This window comes from Oreochromis aureus, linkage group 7 (genome assembly GCF_013358895.1).
Source record: "Oreochromis aureus strain Israel breed Guangdong linkage group 7, ZZ_aureus, whole genome shotgun sequence".
Classification (NCBI taxonomy): Eukaryota; Metazoa; Chordata; class Actinopteri; order Cichliformes; family Cichlidae; genus Oreochromis; species Oreochromis aureus.
The window spans coordinates 65,404,649-65,420,365 of record NC_052948.1 but is presented as its reverse complement, the minus strand read 5'-3'; the positions used below and the strand labels follow the sequence as shown (position 1 = coordinate 65,420,365).

General features: G+C 43.7%; 2 protein-coding genes across 3 annotated transcripts; one reads left to right on the top strand and one right to left on the bottom strand.

The window, feature by feature from the left end:
- Positions 1 to 9: 9 nt before the first annotated feature.
- On the bottom strand, positions 10 to 3,003 carry pclaf (PCNA clamp associated factor). Its single transcript, XM_031749412.2, has 4 exons — positions 2,829 to 3,003; positions 1,878 to 1,958; positions 1,608 to 1,788; positions 10 to 220 (listed from the first exon to the last, which is right to left on the bottom strand). Exons 1-4 carry the CDS (start codon positions 2,872 to 2,874, stop codon positions 178 to 180), a joined length of 351 nt encoding a protein of 116 aa, XP_031605272.2. The 5' UTR covers positions 2,875 to 3,003; the 3' UTR covers positions 10 to 177.
- Positions 3,004 to 4,621: 1,618 nt separating this feature from the next.
- Positions 4,622 to 15,431, top strand: nedd1 (NEDD1 gamma-tubulin ring complex targeting factor). 2 transcript variants are annotated; one of them, XM_031749419.2, is made up of 16 exons: positions 4,622 to 4,758; positions 5,904 to 6,047; positions 6,414 to 6,508; positions 6,834 to 6,950; positions 7,029 to 7,169; positions 7,541 to 7,770; positions 8,128 to 8,329; positions 8,433 to 8,556; positions 8,851 to 8,979; positions 9,115 to 9,165; positions 9,246 to 9,335; positions 9,426 to 9,592; positions 9,670 to 9,868; positions 14,649 to 14,790; positions 14,936 to 15,002; positions 15,084 to 15,431. In XM_031749419.2, exons 2-16 carry the CDS (start codon positions 5,912 to 5,914, stop codon positions 15,186 to 15,188), a joined length of 1,995 nt encoding a protein of 664 aa, XP_031605279.1. In that variant the 5' UTR covers positions 4,622 to 4,758; positions 5,904 to 5,911; the 3' UTR covers positions 15,189 to 15,431. The 2 variants fall into 2 exon arrangements, with proteins under 2 accessions (XP_031605279.1, XP_031605277.1); XM_031749417.2 differs by having other exon boundaries at positions 8,848 to 8,979.
- The last annotated feature ends 286 nt before the right edge of the window (positions 15,432 to 15,717 follow it).

The window sequence follows — 15,717 nt, the reverse complement described above, 5'->3', positions numbered from 1 at the left end:
ACGGCCATGTTTGTTCCTCAGTTTTTTTTCAGTCAAGTTTTATTAGTAAAAAGGATGAAATCCAAATGATCTCAAACAGACATTCTGTAGGTAAAACAAAATTTGAACTATACAGCGTGAATTGAGCAGAATTTATATACAGATGTACATCAGCAGTCAGACGGACTGATCCAGGCTTCAGTCATCGTCCTCCTCATCCTCGGCGGGCAGCGGCCGGGCTCTGCGGACGACAAAAACCAAACTGATCAACATTGGCATCAAACTTCCCACAGGACGCTGGAACATAAATGCCACGTCCCGAATAAATTAAAATCCGTCATTCAGTCGAGTGGTGTCAGCAGCGAGTTTGAGGCCTCTCCTCAGATTTTAGCATCATCCATGCAACAGTCAGTCTCTGCTGTCTCACTATTGATCGATTTAAAACAATTTAATGCCAGTTTTCAACTTTTAAAGACTTTCCGGACCTACAAGGAGCTGCAGATTAATCCAGACGGGTGAGCATCTGAAGCTATAAAAGCAAAGATTTAAGGAGGAAAATAAATGATCTGATTATTGTCAGCCGCTGTATTTGAGGTGTTTTTGGGACCAAAAAATAAATAAATCAGCTGAGAAGCATGGCTACCGGTGTTCCTAAGAAACTGGACTTTGAGTCATTGAGCAGGTCTGCGGTTTCTTGGTGCAGCTTGATGCTGATTGGTTTAACTCAATGACCATGAGGGAATATAATTTTTAAAACAAACCCTGCAGAGTGAAAACACTTTCGTTTTTCCAAAATAAAAGCATCTGTGTTTTTACATTTGATTGCTGCAGACTCTGCTGAAGGTTTCCGGTGAACCCTCAGAAACAACTCTGATGGGTGAGACACTCCTGATCAGTAAGATGTGATCGTATAACGCTTCACGGTGATCCAAACTCTGGATCAAGCCATTTGGTTAAGGGAAAGCATCAGCTCCCGTCTTTACCGGCCTCCGTTTCTTGCAGCATTCATTCAAACGTTTTCCCCGCTAAGACGAGTCCCTGTCATTTCACCCAGAACGCAGCTTCCTGTCATTTCTGACCCTCAGATCAGATTTGTATCAAACTGCTGCTGCTTTTCTTTTAAGTAACCCACCACAAAGTGCTATAAGTTTCACTTTTATAAGGACGACTTGCTCGTAATTAGAAACAGCTGCTTTCTTTAGTTCTGTTTAAATGGACCCAACAGGTTCACTGCAGTTAATGCTACATTTTAAATTGTTCCATGCTGGAGCTGAACTCAACACCTGACATGGTTCATTTATTACCTTCTCAGGTGTTATAGTGGATCAAACTACCCCGGCCCATGTATCACAGCAGCAGGCTCAGCTCCACACTGAAAATACCGGAGGTGAAACTAACGGCTCGTCACACAGCAGCAAACCTCCACTGAGCTTCATCTCTCACTTTGTGTGATCTGGATTTCTGCGGGAAATCCTAAAACTAAAACGACATCTCAGGGTTGATGCAGCTCGTGGCGACTTGAGTGGTTGGTGGATGGCTGCCGCGTGGGGTTAAAAGGAGGTTACGGTTACACCGTGAGGTGGGACGCAGATTTCCTGCAGAAGTTTAAAATAAAGCACAACACATACTTCCTGCTGGCCTTTGACATCCCACTGCCTCCAGCCTCTTCATCGTCCTCCACCTCCTGGGGCCGCCTGTTCTCCTTCTCCATCTTCCTGGGGGGACCGCCAAAAAAGTCCCCGATGCCCTTCTGCCAGGTCGGGGTGGGACGAGGACACACGGGGTTCCCGCCGGCATATTTGTTCTTTGCTGTAAGTTACAACAATCACAGCAGCCTCAGTACGTGAACTGTGTGTGTGTGTGTGTGTGCGCGCGCGCGTAGTGAAACTGGGACTGACCAGGTGTGGAGGACTGGCTGTTGGAGGTGGCGTTGGATGAACTGGCACCCAGAGACTTCCGGGGGGCAGAAGCTGCAACAGCTGCAAATGAAATACATGAAACCAGCTTATTATGAAGGATCCAGTGAGAAACCAGAAGAAGTTTACCGAGGACCAAAGCTGAGCCAAATGAACGTAAAGAGACTAAAGTCTGATTTGCAGAATGTTAAATAAAAGTTCAAAGAAAGCTTGTTAAAAATAGCTGCAGAGTGAATGAGAGCAGTTCACTGCTATTTAAACCGGGTCTTTAAGGAAGCAGAGCAGATTTAAATTTTAATTCTTATCCGTTTGGTGTTGGAAAAATGTAAGCCAAATTTACCAGAAGGTCCCAGAACTTAATAAACATGCATCCATTATGGACAGTAACACGCGTGGCTTCTATGTTAAACAGAGACGCGTTAATTATGTAATATGTGAATGGACTTTTGTGAGGCGTGCGCACAAAGACGCACCGCGGCGCTCAAAACTGGCGCCAGTTTGCAGTAAACGTCGTACAAACTTTGGGAAAGGATCATTAAAGATGACACCTCGTGAGATGAATGAGAACATTAAGCTACAACTTTTGACTCAGATGATAAAACGACAATTAAATGTTTTAACTTAAATATCTTAGCCTCTCCCGGAGAACCCGAGAGGGCAGCAGACCAGCCTCCGTGTTGGCGGGAGGCTGATTTTAGGAAGCCGTGCGGTGGATATACACAAACTTCAGCTGACAGTTTTCTTTTAATTATTTTACTGTAAAAATATAAATGTAATATGTTAACTACTCTTCTTCGAGGCCACATTTGTATGATTTTACCAGCTTTGGCTCAGCGCCGCCTGCCCGCCAGACTACATTACAAAACGTGTTCTTGTACAAACAAGCTGTAAAAACCTAAATTCTGATTAAATGCCTTTAATTTGTTGCCGTACCTTTTCTGTATGAACCGGGCACACTATCGGCTTTTGTCCTCACCATGTTGGCAGCGGGTTTTACAGTAAGCCGACACTCCTGCCTGAAATCCACGGACCACAGTGAACCGAGCACCGTCCCGCCTCGGTTTAAAACCAACAGGCGGATGGGGCGGGAGACTTCTTCTTCTCTCGCTTCTATAGTGGTAGACTCCACGAATAGCTGGAACACAAGTCTGTCCCTCATAGGTGAACGTGTATAACTGCAGATTCACTGTATGGAAGACTGTTTAAGCCACTGGAAGAAAAATAACGAAACAAAACATTTTCTTGGTATTAAGAAGTGAAAAGTTTGGGTTATCGGGCTATTATCACAACATTTTAAGTTATGTATCTTCAAATTGCAACTTACTAACTCAAACTTCTGAGAAACTAACTAGTTAACAACTTGACAGTTTGAATGAAGTGAAAACTTTGAGATTTTTCGAGATTTTTTTCATATATAAATGAGTGATTTTTATAGGTTGTGTTTACACAATAAATTACAATGTTTTTAGGAAATAAATTACCATGAAATACGTTAAAGATTTCATGATAGTAATACAATTATGGGGTATTACATTGCAGAAACGTCTTGAATACACTATTCTTTTTTTCTTAGCTGAATTTGAAATATTTTGCATATGAAGCCAGTTTATCAAATTACATTTGTAGTTTGTTTTACTTGAATAATTTATTTTAGTATATAATTTTTTACTAGTATTTTGTTTTTATTTTTACTGTACTCCTTTCAAATGTTTCTGTATTTTCTGCTTTTTTAAAATTCAATTTAAAATTTCTATATATCTTTTAATTTTTTCAAGCTCCTTTTTGTGGTTTTTTTTTTTGTTTTTTTTTTAACATTTTCTATATATATGGTTTGATCATATTGAATTTTATTTGAGCGACTTTTTATCGGCCTTGTTTAAACAATAAATTATAAAATAAATACAAAAAAAATACAATAAACTATAAGGGTATCAGTAATTAAAATAATTCGAAAATACTTTAAGAATTTCATAATTATACTATAATTATGCGGTAGAAACCTATATTTACTAAACTTCTGTTTTATTTTTCTTCATAAAGCCACGTTTTTATATGCCTCTTTTCTTCATATAAAATATAACAATAATTAAATATTTTATTCAGTGTTTTTCTTTAATTGTTGCTTTGATATTGTATATTTAGTACATTTCGATTAGACTTCAATACAAACAGAGGAAGTACGATCCAGTGTTGCCAACTTAGCGACTTTGTCGCTATATTTAGCGAGTTTTCAGACCCCCTAGCGACTTTTTTTCTTTAAAAAGTCGCTAAAAAAAGACGTGAAAGCGCGTATCGCTTTTACTCTCAACAAGCAGCGGGTGCTGTAACACAGTCAGTTCTTCTTTTACTCTTTTACTCTTATGCTGTTTTGTGGATCACAAGGTTTAAAACTACTTATAAACACACACACACACAAAGTAACTCCACCAGAGTGCCTATTTCGGGTCACTTTTGCCGGTCCAAGCCCGGGTGAAGGAGCAGGGTTGGAATTGTGACATTAAAAAAAACAATAATTGCTAAAAGAAATTTAATTTGTAGTTCTTAATAAACTCTAAATGCATTTAGGACGTTTTTTACTCACTTTATGTCTCTTCCACGATGTTATTTCTCTCTCCAACAACATAGGTTACAATTATATTAGCATGACAAATTATGCAAATTAGGTGATGACGTCATTTAGCGACTTCTAGCGACTTTTAGGACAACCAATAGCGATTTTCCTTACTGAGGAGTTGGCAACACTGGTACGATCCCGTTTCCGCCGTTTGTCCTTCCTGGTGCTCCGTAGTGGCGGTTCATTGGCCACGGCCGCGTCCAAAACAAAGTCAGTTTCGACTTTTCGGTGATTAAAAACTGTTTCTGGGTAAGTATGGCTAATCTTACAGCTTCTGAGGGTCAGGTGAAGACATTCCCGGTAGTTTCCGCTCGCCTCGCGACAATTTGTTAACTTTAAAGCTGCCGAGCTATTCGCCGGTTAGCATGAGCTACCTGTAGCTGCAGGTTCAAGTTAACGGAACAAAGTCGATAAAGTTTCTGTTTGATGGACCAAAAACAGCTTGCGAGCCGTTAAAAGTCCTCACAGGCGTCAGACTCAGCTTCACGTGTCCGTCTGCCTTCAGACTACAATAGAGACCCCCCAAAAACGACGAACATCCGATAGAAGGTTTCACAGAAATACTTCAGCACTGTGTACTTTTACTGCCCGATACGAGTTACTGCACCAGCTTTTCATCTCTACCTCGTTTACATTCATATAACACTGTTTAAAACCAGGTTTCAGAGCGCTGAACAGTAAAGAAAATAAACTCAATCGAAAATAAATTAAATAGAATCTAGTTAGATACTAGTTAGCTAATAGATACAAGTTTATTTTTTGGCTTTGTTGGTTTATAAAAGCCAAAAAGTAAAACAAAAACAGAGATTTTACAGCTTGACCACCAACGAGGTGTCGCTGGAAGGTCTCAGGCAGAGCTCGAGGAGTCTTTAAAAACCAACAAGAAGATCATAAAATCTGTCCTTAAACTACTGCTTGGATCTTACTGAGGTGACATGTAAGGCAGCCATGTTTTTATATAATATTCAACAAATTAAAATCTCTTTATTAATCTGAGTATCTTTCAGCAAAAGGACCTGCGCTTATATCAAATACTGATTAATATATAAAAAGAGGCCTGGGGGATTTTCATGAAGTATAAATTCATGAAGCCTCTGTCAGTGCGCCCCAGGGTGGCTGTGGCTACAATGTAGCTTGCCATCACCAGTGTGTGAATGGGTGACTGAATGTAGTGTAAAGTGCTTTGGGGTCCTTAGGGACTAGAAAAGCGCTATATAAATACAGGCCATTTACCATTTCCCTTCTATAGTCATGTAGTTCTGATCAGTGCTTTAATGGAAAACTATATAATTATGTTGTTTGTGCAAGTTTAACAAAATAAATAATGAGCTGTAAAACTAACAGTGACGGTCTGCAAGGATACAACTCTCTGTGCATGTGTTTATTTTCTCCAGTTGTTGCCATGGAGGAGGTGACACGGCTGGTGTCGACCGGAGACTGCGTGAAGATCTGGGATGCGGTTTCCATGGCGCCGCTGGAGCAGTTTAACCCACACAGCACAAGCCACCCTGTCGCTCAGGCCTGCTGGAGCTCCAACAGTATCCTGCTGTCACTAAATCACCACAGACTGGATATGAAAGATGGAAACCTGCGGTCTTTGTCATGTCCAACAGGGGGCGACGCCTCTATCTGATTGTATACATGTCTTTGGTCACCCTGAGCTCAGTAAGCACTTCCTGATGAGTTTTTGATCTATGTCGGCGGTTTAATTTCAAGGGGCAGCCGATCACGATAAAAATGTCTTAAAGGGGGCAGAGCTAAAGCAGCTTCTTTCAGACAGGTCATGAACAGTATGAGACAAAGAAAGCTTATTTTAAACTGCGAATCATGCAGACCTGCCCTGCCAGAGTGAGCAGCATAAATCACCTTTAGATCTGTGATTCAGCCTTGACCAGTTCTCTCAGACCAGTACCTGGTCAGTGCCAGCAGCAGCGGGGACAAGCTGGTCGTTTCCAGCCTCAAGTCGACTCCTGTGCCGGTGGTGGAGCTGGCCGACGGGGTGAGTCTCAGCTCTGCTCGTTTTCATGGCGGTTCAAAGACTGCAGAGGGATAAAAGAAGAATAAAGCCTGAGACTTTATTGTTTGTCTCTGGGTCCAAATTCTCCTTCAGTTCCCAAAACCAAAACACTGAGCTTTAGAAATATGATACCAGCTGTTCTCCCAGGTGTTTTAGTGAAGTTTAGGTTCCAGGAAAAAGCGGGAAACTAAAGATTTTACTTATGCTGTGTAGTTTTAGAAAGCCGAGTCAGTCTGGTAAGTATCTCACTGAGAGCTCTTCGGTCTCTGTAAAGTGTAACGGTGCTGGTTTGTACCTGTGTGTTCAGAAAAAGCAGACCCGGGTGTGTCTGAGCTCCTCGTCTCAGTTTCTGGTCAGCGGAGGTCTCGATCACTGCGTGCACATCTGGGACCTGAAGACCAAGAGACTGCACCGCTCCCTCAAGGTAGGACTTCACTCCACCTCCGGCTTCCTTTACCTCTGAGGCACAGAGCGGGATAAATATGGCCTCCTTTTCTCTCAGGACCATAAGGAGGAGGTGACTTGCGTATCCTTTAATGCCAACGACAGCTACGTTGCCTCCGGCTCCACCAGCGGCGACCTGGTCCTCCACAGTCTGACCACCAACCTGTCCAGCAGGCCGTTCGGCCACGGCAGCAACCAGGTCAGACCTCCACTTTCATATTGTTTGTTTAAGATTTTCTTTGAAGCTGTTCATGTGCAGCTGCTCAGGTGAGTCAGACAGGTGAGCTGTGAGTTGATGATATGACTGTAGTGAAGGAGGACGAGCAGGGACTAGCCAAAAGGTGGAGGTGTGCGTTCAGTTTATTTACCTTACCTTATGAAGTTATATACAGTTTTTAATAAAAGAACAACTCTGTAGGCTCAGAGTTAACCAGAGAGCGGAGGAGGGGCTCAGTTTTTATGCTTCACTCTGTTCAGAAGCGAAGTAAAAGTCCGTGTATATAAAAACTGTAACTAAAAGACAGCAGAGGAATGTTTGATATTGCTGCTTGATAATCTGTTGATCTCCAGCCCATCCACGACCTGAGGTTGTCCACAGTGAAGCGCTCCCTGCTGGGCAGCGTGTCTGACAGCGGCACGGTGGTACTGTGGGACTCCAACACCCAGAAGGAGCTGCACGTGTTCGACGGCGCCCACAAAGCCCCAGGCTCTGGCCTGGCCTTCTCGCCCACCAGCGACCTGCTGGTGGTCAGTGTCGGCCTGGACAAGAAGATCGTCTGCTACGACACCACCAGCAAGATGTGAGTCTGATCGCTCTGTTCTGCATGTCCCTGGGACCTCATTGGTCACAAACTGTTACCCCCTCTGTGGAGCTCCTGTTCCATAGAGGGCGCTCTCGAGCTCATTGAGAATGAACTGGGCTCTGAGGAGGTGTAGTCTTTCGCCTGTCTTCCTTTCAGGAGACTGCAGAAGACTTCTAGACTTTAAAATGAGTCTCATTGTATTTTATTCTATGTTAATATAAAACTGTCTGTCCAGCAGTCCAGAAGGGAAGCAAAGCACCAATAAGAAAGCAGCATGGGATGAAGCCCACTCTTTATCTGTGGATAAAACCTGTTCCACTTTGTGTTTAACGGCGTGTTCATCTGCGTCTCCAGCGTCCTGAGGTCCATCCGCGTGGACAGTCCTCTGACCGCCGTGGACTTCACTCTGGACGGTACTGGGCTGGTGGTCGGGTCCACTCACGGGAAGATCTACCAGTACGACCTGAGAAACTCCAGCGCCCCCACCAGGATCACCGTGGCCCATAAAACCTCAGTGACCTGCCTGCGCTTCCAGAGCAACACTAGCAGACACAAGGTACTAACCTCGGGACTCTCAAATGGAAGATGCGAATAATATGAATTTTTCCTTCAGTGTGTATAAACCTGCAGGGTTATTTTCCCTCTGTTTCTTGTCTCAGTCCAGCAAAATGGGCTCCTCAAAAACTTCCAGCTCTAAGAGATCCTCCATCAAGCTCCCCAGCAGCCAACCAGATCCCACCCCCAGCACAGGCCCTGCCCCCAACAGACAGGTGACAAACACAGGTGGGTTTCACGCCGTGGGTCACTACTGTGGACGCGTGTGTGTGTGTGTGTGTGTGTGTGTGTGTGTGTGTGTGTGTGTGTGTGTGTGTGTGTGTGTGTGTGTGTGTGTGTGTGTGTGTGTGTGTGTGTGTGTGTGTGTGTGTGTGTGTGTGTGTGTGTATATGCGTTTTGTTTTGTTTTTCCCACACAGATAAATAAGCCAACTGTGAGCTTGAAGCACCTGTGGCAGGGTGGCCAATCACGGTTGTCCTGTCTGATGATGATAAAGCCGTAATTACAGCATGTGTTCAGCAGGAGGCGCTGCTGTGGAGGGGATGTGTCGGGAAGCTGAAGGCCAGCAGGGGGCGGAGCAGCCTCCTGCTCTGGAGAAGTTCAGTAGCGTGGGACGAAACAGTCTGGACATCTTCTCTCCCGCTCGCGAAGGTCAGAGGCGGCCTGTGATTGGCTGAAATCCGATGCTGCATTCACTAACGTCGCCTTGTTTTTGTAAATCACAGCATTCTCCGTTATCGCCTCTAAATGAATCCATTTCAGTCGTGACTCTCCTTCTTCTTCCAGACCCGGTTAGCCACGGGACCACCGCAAACACCCCATTTGGACGAGGACACGGTACGAGAGGACGTCACCAGACGCATTTGAAGCGACGCCACCAGCGGACTAAACCTGAGGCTGTGTTTCTGTTTCCTTAGTTACCACTTTGGAGGTGATGTCCAGAGATGGGGAGGGTCAGCAGCTGACAGGCCGGGCCAGCCTGGACATCTTCTCCCCAGTCAGAGAAGGTCAGAGTTCAAGTTAAGCACCCATTTAAAACACCTAAAGGTCCAGGTGAGGTTACCTGAAGGTTAAAGAATGTCTGCTCTGTGCTTCAGACTCTCAGGCAGGTCCCAACTCTCACAGGAAGACGCCACTGGGAACGCCGCTCGCAGCCTCAGCGGGGCGGTGCTACAGCCCGCTGTCTGTCTTCCAGACCCCTCCGGCTATCAAAGAGGAGGAGCCAAACACAGCTGTAGCCAGAGAACCGTGTGACTCCAGAAAGGTGATGACCTTTAACTTTTAACCTCTGCACCTGTGACAGTGCAGGTCCACCTAACTTTGAACTTTGATCTGTCTCAGTCTGACAAAGTCAGCTGTTCCAGTCTGGAGACACAGAGTCAGTCCACGCCCCCTATGTCACAACCAGCCAATCACAGTCAGCTGGCCCCGCCCTTCTTCACACCAGAGCCCAGCCTCCGGAGAGCCAATGGCATTCAGGCTCAGCTGAGCTACGACTCACCTGTCCACGGAGTTCCACCCACCACCTCTGCAGCAGCAGGTAGAGTCGGGCAGCAGCAGTGCTGAGGCCGAGGGTTCAATTCCCACTAAGGTCACTGTCTGTGGGACTCTGTAGGAATAGGTTTGTGAACTGGACGCTGAGTTCAGGGTCAGCTGCTTGTGTGAGAGATTCCGATGTTTCCTCTGTGTTAGCAGAGCTGCTCTGTGCAGCGTTATGGCATAATATTTTTGAGGGAGAATAAAAAGTCAACACACATATCTTATTTCTGACGGTGGACTCTTCCACTACACTTCTCCAGTCCATTCACAAAGTCGTTGCATGGTGAGACATGGATAGGAAGTGGGCGGAGCCTTTTACCGTCATTTTATTGTGACGCAAAGTACAAACACCTGTGGACACACAATCCAACACCCCCACTTGTACACAGGTTGGGAAAAACAGTCCTCCGGAAAAAAACATCTTACATTCCAAACACAAATACAGAGAATTTGTCTAACTTAGACTTTGAAACTGGTTTCGTCATCATATCTGCTACCATTGACTCAGTTGGACAGTAATCAATGAGCACTTTCCTTTCATGTACAGCTGACCTTATAAAATGATATTTCACATCAATATGTTTACATCTTTGTCTGTTCACTGGATTTTTTGACAAAGCGATTGTTCCCTGATTGTCCTCCAATATCATAGGTATTTCATACTCAAACTCATCAAGATCTTGAATCAAATAAGTCAAATACATACACTCCTGAATTGTTGCTGCTAATGCCATGTATTCGGCTTCACAAGTTGATAGTGCTGTAGTTGTCTGCTTTTTGGTTTTCCATGATATCAAAGGACCATTTTCATTTAGGCTTACACAATAACCTGTCATACTGCGTCTATCAGAAACATCGGATGCCCAGTCTGCATCACTGTATGCTTGTAGACCTAGTTTTCCACTTGAACATTTCCTAAAACACAGTTCTTTTCCTTGACTACCTTTTAGATACCTCAGAACATGTTTCACTGCTGTCCAATCATCAACAGTTGGCGCATTGAAGTGTTGTGACAGTTTGCTGACAACATAGCTTAAATCAGGTCGCGTACAATAGCTCAGATAAATAAGACATCCTACCGCTTCACGATATCTCCTCACATCTGGTAATGTCTCGAATTTATCAGAATGAGTCCATTTCTGTTCACAGGGTGTTAACCTTGGCTTACAGTTTTGCATGTTAAATCTTTTTAAAATGTTCTCAATATATATTTTCTGTGACATTTTGACACATTCTTTTTCTTGAAGAAAATCTATTCCTAGAAAATGGTTAAGTTTCCCCAGATCTTTCATTTGGAATTTAGAAGAGAGCATTTCTTTCACGCCTGAAAGCACATTTTCATTGTTAGCTGCAATGAGTAAATCATCCACCCACACTATGATGATTACTTTTTCACTTTCAGTTTCTTTTGAATACACACAATGATCAGCAATATTTTGTCTAAATCCACAACTGCTTAAATAGTCATGTAAGGTGTGGTTCCAGTTACGACCGATTGCTTCAGCCCATAAAGTGATTTCTTTAGTCTGTACACCAGTTTATTAGTCTCACTTGATTCTGTCTCAAAACCTTCTGGTTGTTGTATATATATTTCTTCATTTATTGGTGCGTGTAGATAGGCGGTTTTACATCCATCTGGTGAACCAACATATCATCCTGAACCACTTTCTGCATCAAAACTCTCACACTCGATAAGTTAGCAGTCGGTGAAAAGTCTCCTCATAATCAACTCCTTTTGTTTGACTAAAACCTTTAGCCACAAATCGAGCTTTATATCTGTCTGATCCGTCTGAGTTCTTTTTAACGGCATAAACCCATTTACCCCCCACTGCTTTCTTACCCTCTGGTAAAGTGGTTAAAGTAAACGTGTCATTCTCCTTAAGGGATTGAATTTCTTCATTCATCGCTTTTTCCCATTCTTTTGACTCACTTGACACAATAGCTTCGCTAAATGATGTGGGTATTTCACACAACAATCTGTAGCAATAATCAACACTGATTTGCATCTGTTCATTTTCACACTCTTTCACATCCGTGATATAATCACTCAAATAATCAGGTCTCTTTCTGATTCTGGATGGATAACGTGTAGCTCCAGCATCTACTTTATCCTCAGTTTTAACCTCGGACTCAGTTTGCCTGCTTTCACTACCATCTGGAATGTCCTCATCCTTCGCCTGTTTGGGTTCACCATCTTTTCTGGATTCATAAACCTCATCTTCATACATCTGATCACTCTGTGTTTGTTGATCCATTGTCGCGGGATTTAGTATTTTTATCAATCTGTGCTTTTCAACCTTCCCGGTTTTTGGGAAATAGATCAAATATGCTGGACTATTTTGTCATATCCCAAGAAAACACCTTTGTCGCATCTTGGATCCAGCTTTCCCTATTTTGTTTATAAGCATAGCACAATGATCCGAATTTTTTCATTCTAGAAAGATCAGGTCTTTTTCCAGTTAACATCTTATACGCTGTCTGACCTGTGCGTTTGTTAAAACATCGGTTCCTAATCACTCCCGCGGTTTGTACTGCATATGGCCATAAAGACTTTGGCACCGCTCTCAACTAACATGCATCTCGCCATGTCAAAAGTGTACGCCAGTTCCTCTCTGCTGTTCCGCTTTGATGAGGCGAATATGGCGCCGAAGTTTCCTGCCTAATGCCGTGTCTACTTAATAAATCTCTGAACTGACTGCTTGTAAATTCAGTTCCATTATCAGAACGAATGCACTTGATTTTCCCATATGACGCCACATCTGCAATAAATCTTTCAGTTGCTTGAGTTGTATCACTTTTGTGTTTCAGATTATATACAAATGTTGCACCTGAATAATCATCAACAAACGACAAAACAAACTTAAACCCTTTAGAGTTTGGCGTAATCGGACCAGCTAAATCCGTATGTACCAACTCTAATGCTGCCCTGGCCTTTTCATCTGGTTCTCGGTTCCTAGTTTGAGTAAACTTCCCTTGTATACAGGCTTCACATTGCATATTTTTGTTGATTTTACCCTTAATTTCCATTCCATCAACGACATTTTGCAGATTTTGAACATCCTCATAATTACAGTGTCCTAGAATTTCATGCCACGCTTTGCATATCAAAACATCCATTACATTTCTCTTCAAACTCTTGCACAGTGTTTATAAAGAACAGTCTCTCGTGTTCATATATAGGGAATTTTGTTCCATCAACATGTTTAAGAAAACTGTCCCCGTGTTTGAAAACCACAGTGGCTCCGTTACTAGTAGCTGCTTTTACTGACAAAATGTCCTGTGGGAACGATGGAATGTAGAGTGCTTGTTTCAATGTTACCTTGTGGCTGCGTCCTTTACTGTCGATCATACTTATCTCAGCATCTCCTCGCCGCTTTGCAGCTCCTCTGCTCCGCCTTCCGTCAGCCAACTCTACACAATGAGCCTCGGGTCGAAATGTGTCATCAAAAGTCTTAAAACTCTCGATCTTCGTGAAGATATGTGACGCCGCTCCCGTATCCACCAGTAGCTGGTTATTCAGCATCTCTTGGCCGCCGTCCGGGACCCTCTGGGGTTTGGAGCCCGTCTTGAACGCGTAGTCCTTCTCCACGACCCCTCTCGCTTCATCCCGTCTTAGCTTCCTTCTACAGGTCGCATCTTTGTGTGTACTACTCCGCAAAAACTGCACCATACTCTGGATCGGCACGTTCTTGCAGTGTGTCCCTTTAGTCCACATTTAAAACACACAATCTCATTATTCTTTGATCTTCGGTCATCTGCTCGCCATGAAGTAGAATCCTGGTCTGATTGCACTTTTGTCCTCATTACGTTGTCATCAGTTACAGCCGCACGCATTCTCTCGGTTTCTTCATAACTTCTGAGTTTTACTTTAAACTCTGAAAATGTGATTTTGCTTCACTCTGTGTAACGTGCACAATCAGGGGTTTAAACGTCTCTGGTAGACCTTTCATTATCATTGCGATCAGAAGTCCATCAGTTAGTGACTCACCCGCATTTTTAACGCTGTGATAATTGCTTCTGCTCGGATAATATAGTCCGTCACACTTTCATTCTTTTCATTTGTGAGAGAAGTGAGTTCGGTGTACAGACTTATGATCCTTGGCTTGCCCACTCCTGCATAATGACCTCTCAAAATTTTTAGGGCTTTCTGTCCGTCATCAACTGCATCTCTCATAACTAACGATAAACTTTTGTCATCCAGAAATTGTATCAACTCTGCATATGCTTCTGCATTTTGTCATCATCTTCACCATCGGCTTCTTCATCACCCTCAGCCTTTAAGATGACATCTTTCAAACCTTGTAGTCTGAGATGACCAAGGAACTTCGTTTCCATATCTCATATTTCCTTTCATCTCCATCAAATTGCAAACGGAATATCGACTGCCCGACTCTGCCGTGCGTCTGCTCATGATGCACAAAAAACGCTTACTCACTCAATCGTGCCAAACTTTTAACACCTGCCGGTAACTTGCGGTTTCAGGAAACGCTGCCCTTCCTTTGGCAGTTACAGGATCTCTTTGCTGCTGCACTGGGCCCATAACCTGTTAGCAGAGCTGCTCTGTGCAGCGTTATGGCATAATATTTTTGAGGGAGAATAAAAAGTCAACACACATATCTTATTTCTGACGGTGGACTCTTCCACTACACTTCTCCAGTCCATTCACAAAGTCGTTGCATGGTGAGACATGGATAGGAAGTGGGCGGAGCCTTTTACCGTCATTTTATTGTGACGCAAAGTACAAACACCTGTGGACACACAATCCAACACTCTGCCTTCAGGTCCAGCTCTGTCGGCTGCCGTTTCCTCGTCCCTCTCTCAAAACATCGCCGACGTGGTTGGACAGGCCGGAGCTGCTCCCCTCACCTCCCTGCAGATCCACTTCATCCAGAACATGATCCATGAAACTCTGGAGGAGTTCAGGTCAGTCTGACCTCTCTTCAGAGAAAGATCAGAGAAAGATCAGTTAGCCTTTTTGCTTTCTTTGGGGACTATTTTCAGAGGCGGACTGATTTGGTGTTTTTGAGTTTTTATGGCAGCAGGACATGAACATGCTTCTCGTCCTCAGGAACGCCTGTCACAAAGACATCATCAACCTCCAGGTGGAGATGATCCGACAGTTTTACATCCAGTTGGTACGACGGATTCCTCCACGCTTTCCTCTGATGGTCTTATTTGACTTTCTAGTTTTTTATGATTCTGTGTTTGTGTTTCAGACTGAGATCCACAGTCTGATAGAGAAATACTCCGTCAACGAGTCTCTGGTGGAGGAGATCGAGAGGCTGAGGGAGGAGAACCGCCGGCTCAGGGCCAACTACTGACCGTCTGGAGCCTCGACCATCTGGAGTCAGATGGTCCAACATGAACTCGCGTGCACGTGTGTGTGTGTGTGTGTGGAGGAGAGTGAGCACTTATGTAAGCCTGTTTTGTTGTAATTTAATAAAGTTTGATGTCAAAGCCTGGAAGAGTTTGGAAAGGTAGTCGGTTCACATGTGCCTGCATCATGTTTTAATAAAAGAAACTTTTGTCTGAAGAAGAATTAAAAAGAAAACGTTTACAGCCAATAAAAAATTATGTGTGTTTTTATGTACACAGAAATCAACCCGAATCTTTCTAAAACCTTTGGTGTGTTTATCACAGTTTTAATGATCAGTAAGAAACACGGTGTGAGGCAGTGTTTATTGTATTATGTAGTATTTACGGTGATATGCGGTCGTAGTTTTCAGTGAAATGTGTGTTTACGTTCTTTGGCTTTTCGCGGGCCGGCGGTTTGTGCGTGTCGGGGGTTACTCTCTGCGCGCTCACACTCTTTGGTTGTTTACCTGCTAGCCTGTGAGCCCGCTCACAAAG

Excerpts from the sequence above, each read along its gene's own strand:
- pclaf (XM_031749412.2), bottom strand. The coding sequence starts at position 2,874 with ATGGTGAGGACAAAAGCCGATAGTGTGCCCGGTTCATACAGAAAAG. Across the intron at positions 1,959-2,828 it reads GCCCGGTTCATACAGAAAAG|CTGTTGCAGCTTCTGCCCCC; the intron begins GTACGGCAACAA and ends TTTCATTTGCAG. Across the intron at positions 221-1,607 it reads ATGTCAAAGGCCAGCAGGAA|AGCCCGGCCGCTGCCCGCCG; the intron begins GTATGTGTTGTG and ends TGTCGTCCGCAG.
- nedd1 (XM_031749417.2), top strand. The coding sequence starts at position 5,912 with ATGGAGGAGGTGACACGGCTGGTGTCGACCGGAGACTGCGTGAAGATC. Across the intron at positions 9,166-9,245 it reads CCCATTTGGACGAGGACACG|TTACCACTTTGGAGGTGATG; the intron begins GTACGAGAGGAC and ends CTGTTTCCTTAG. Across the intron at positions 9,593-9,669 it reads AACCGTGTGACTCCAGAAAG|TCTGACAAAGTCAGCTGTTC; the intron begins GTGATGACCTTT and ends GATCTGTCTCAG.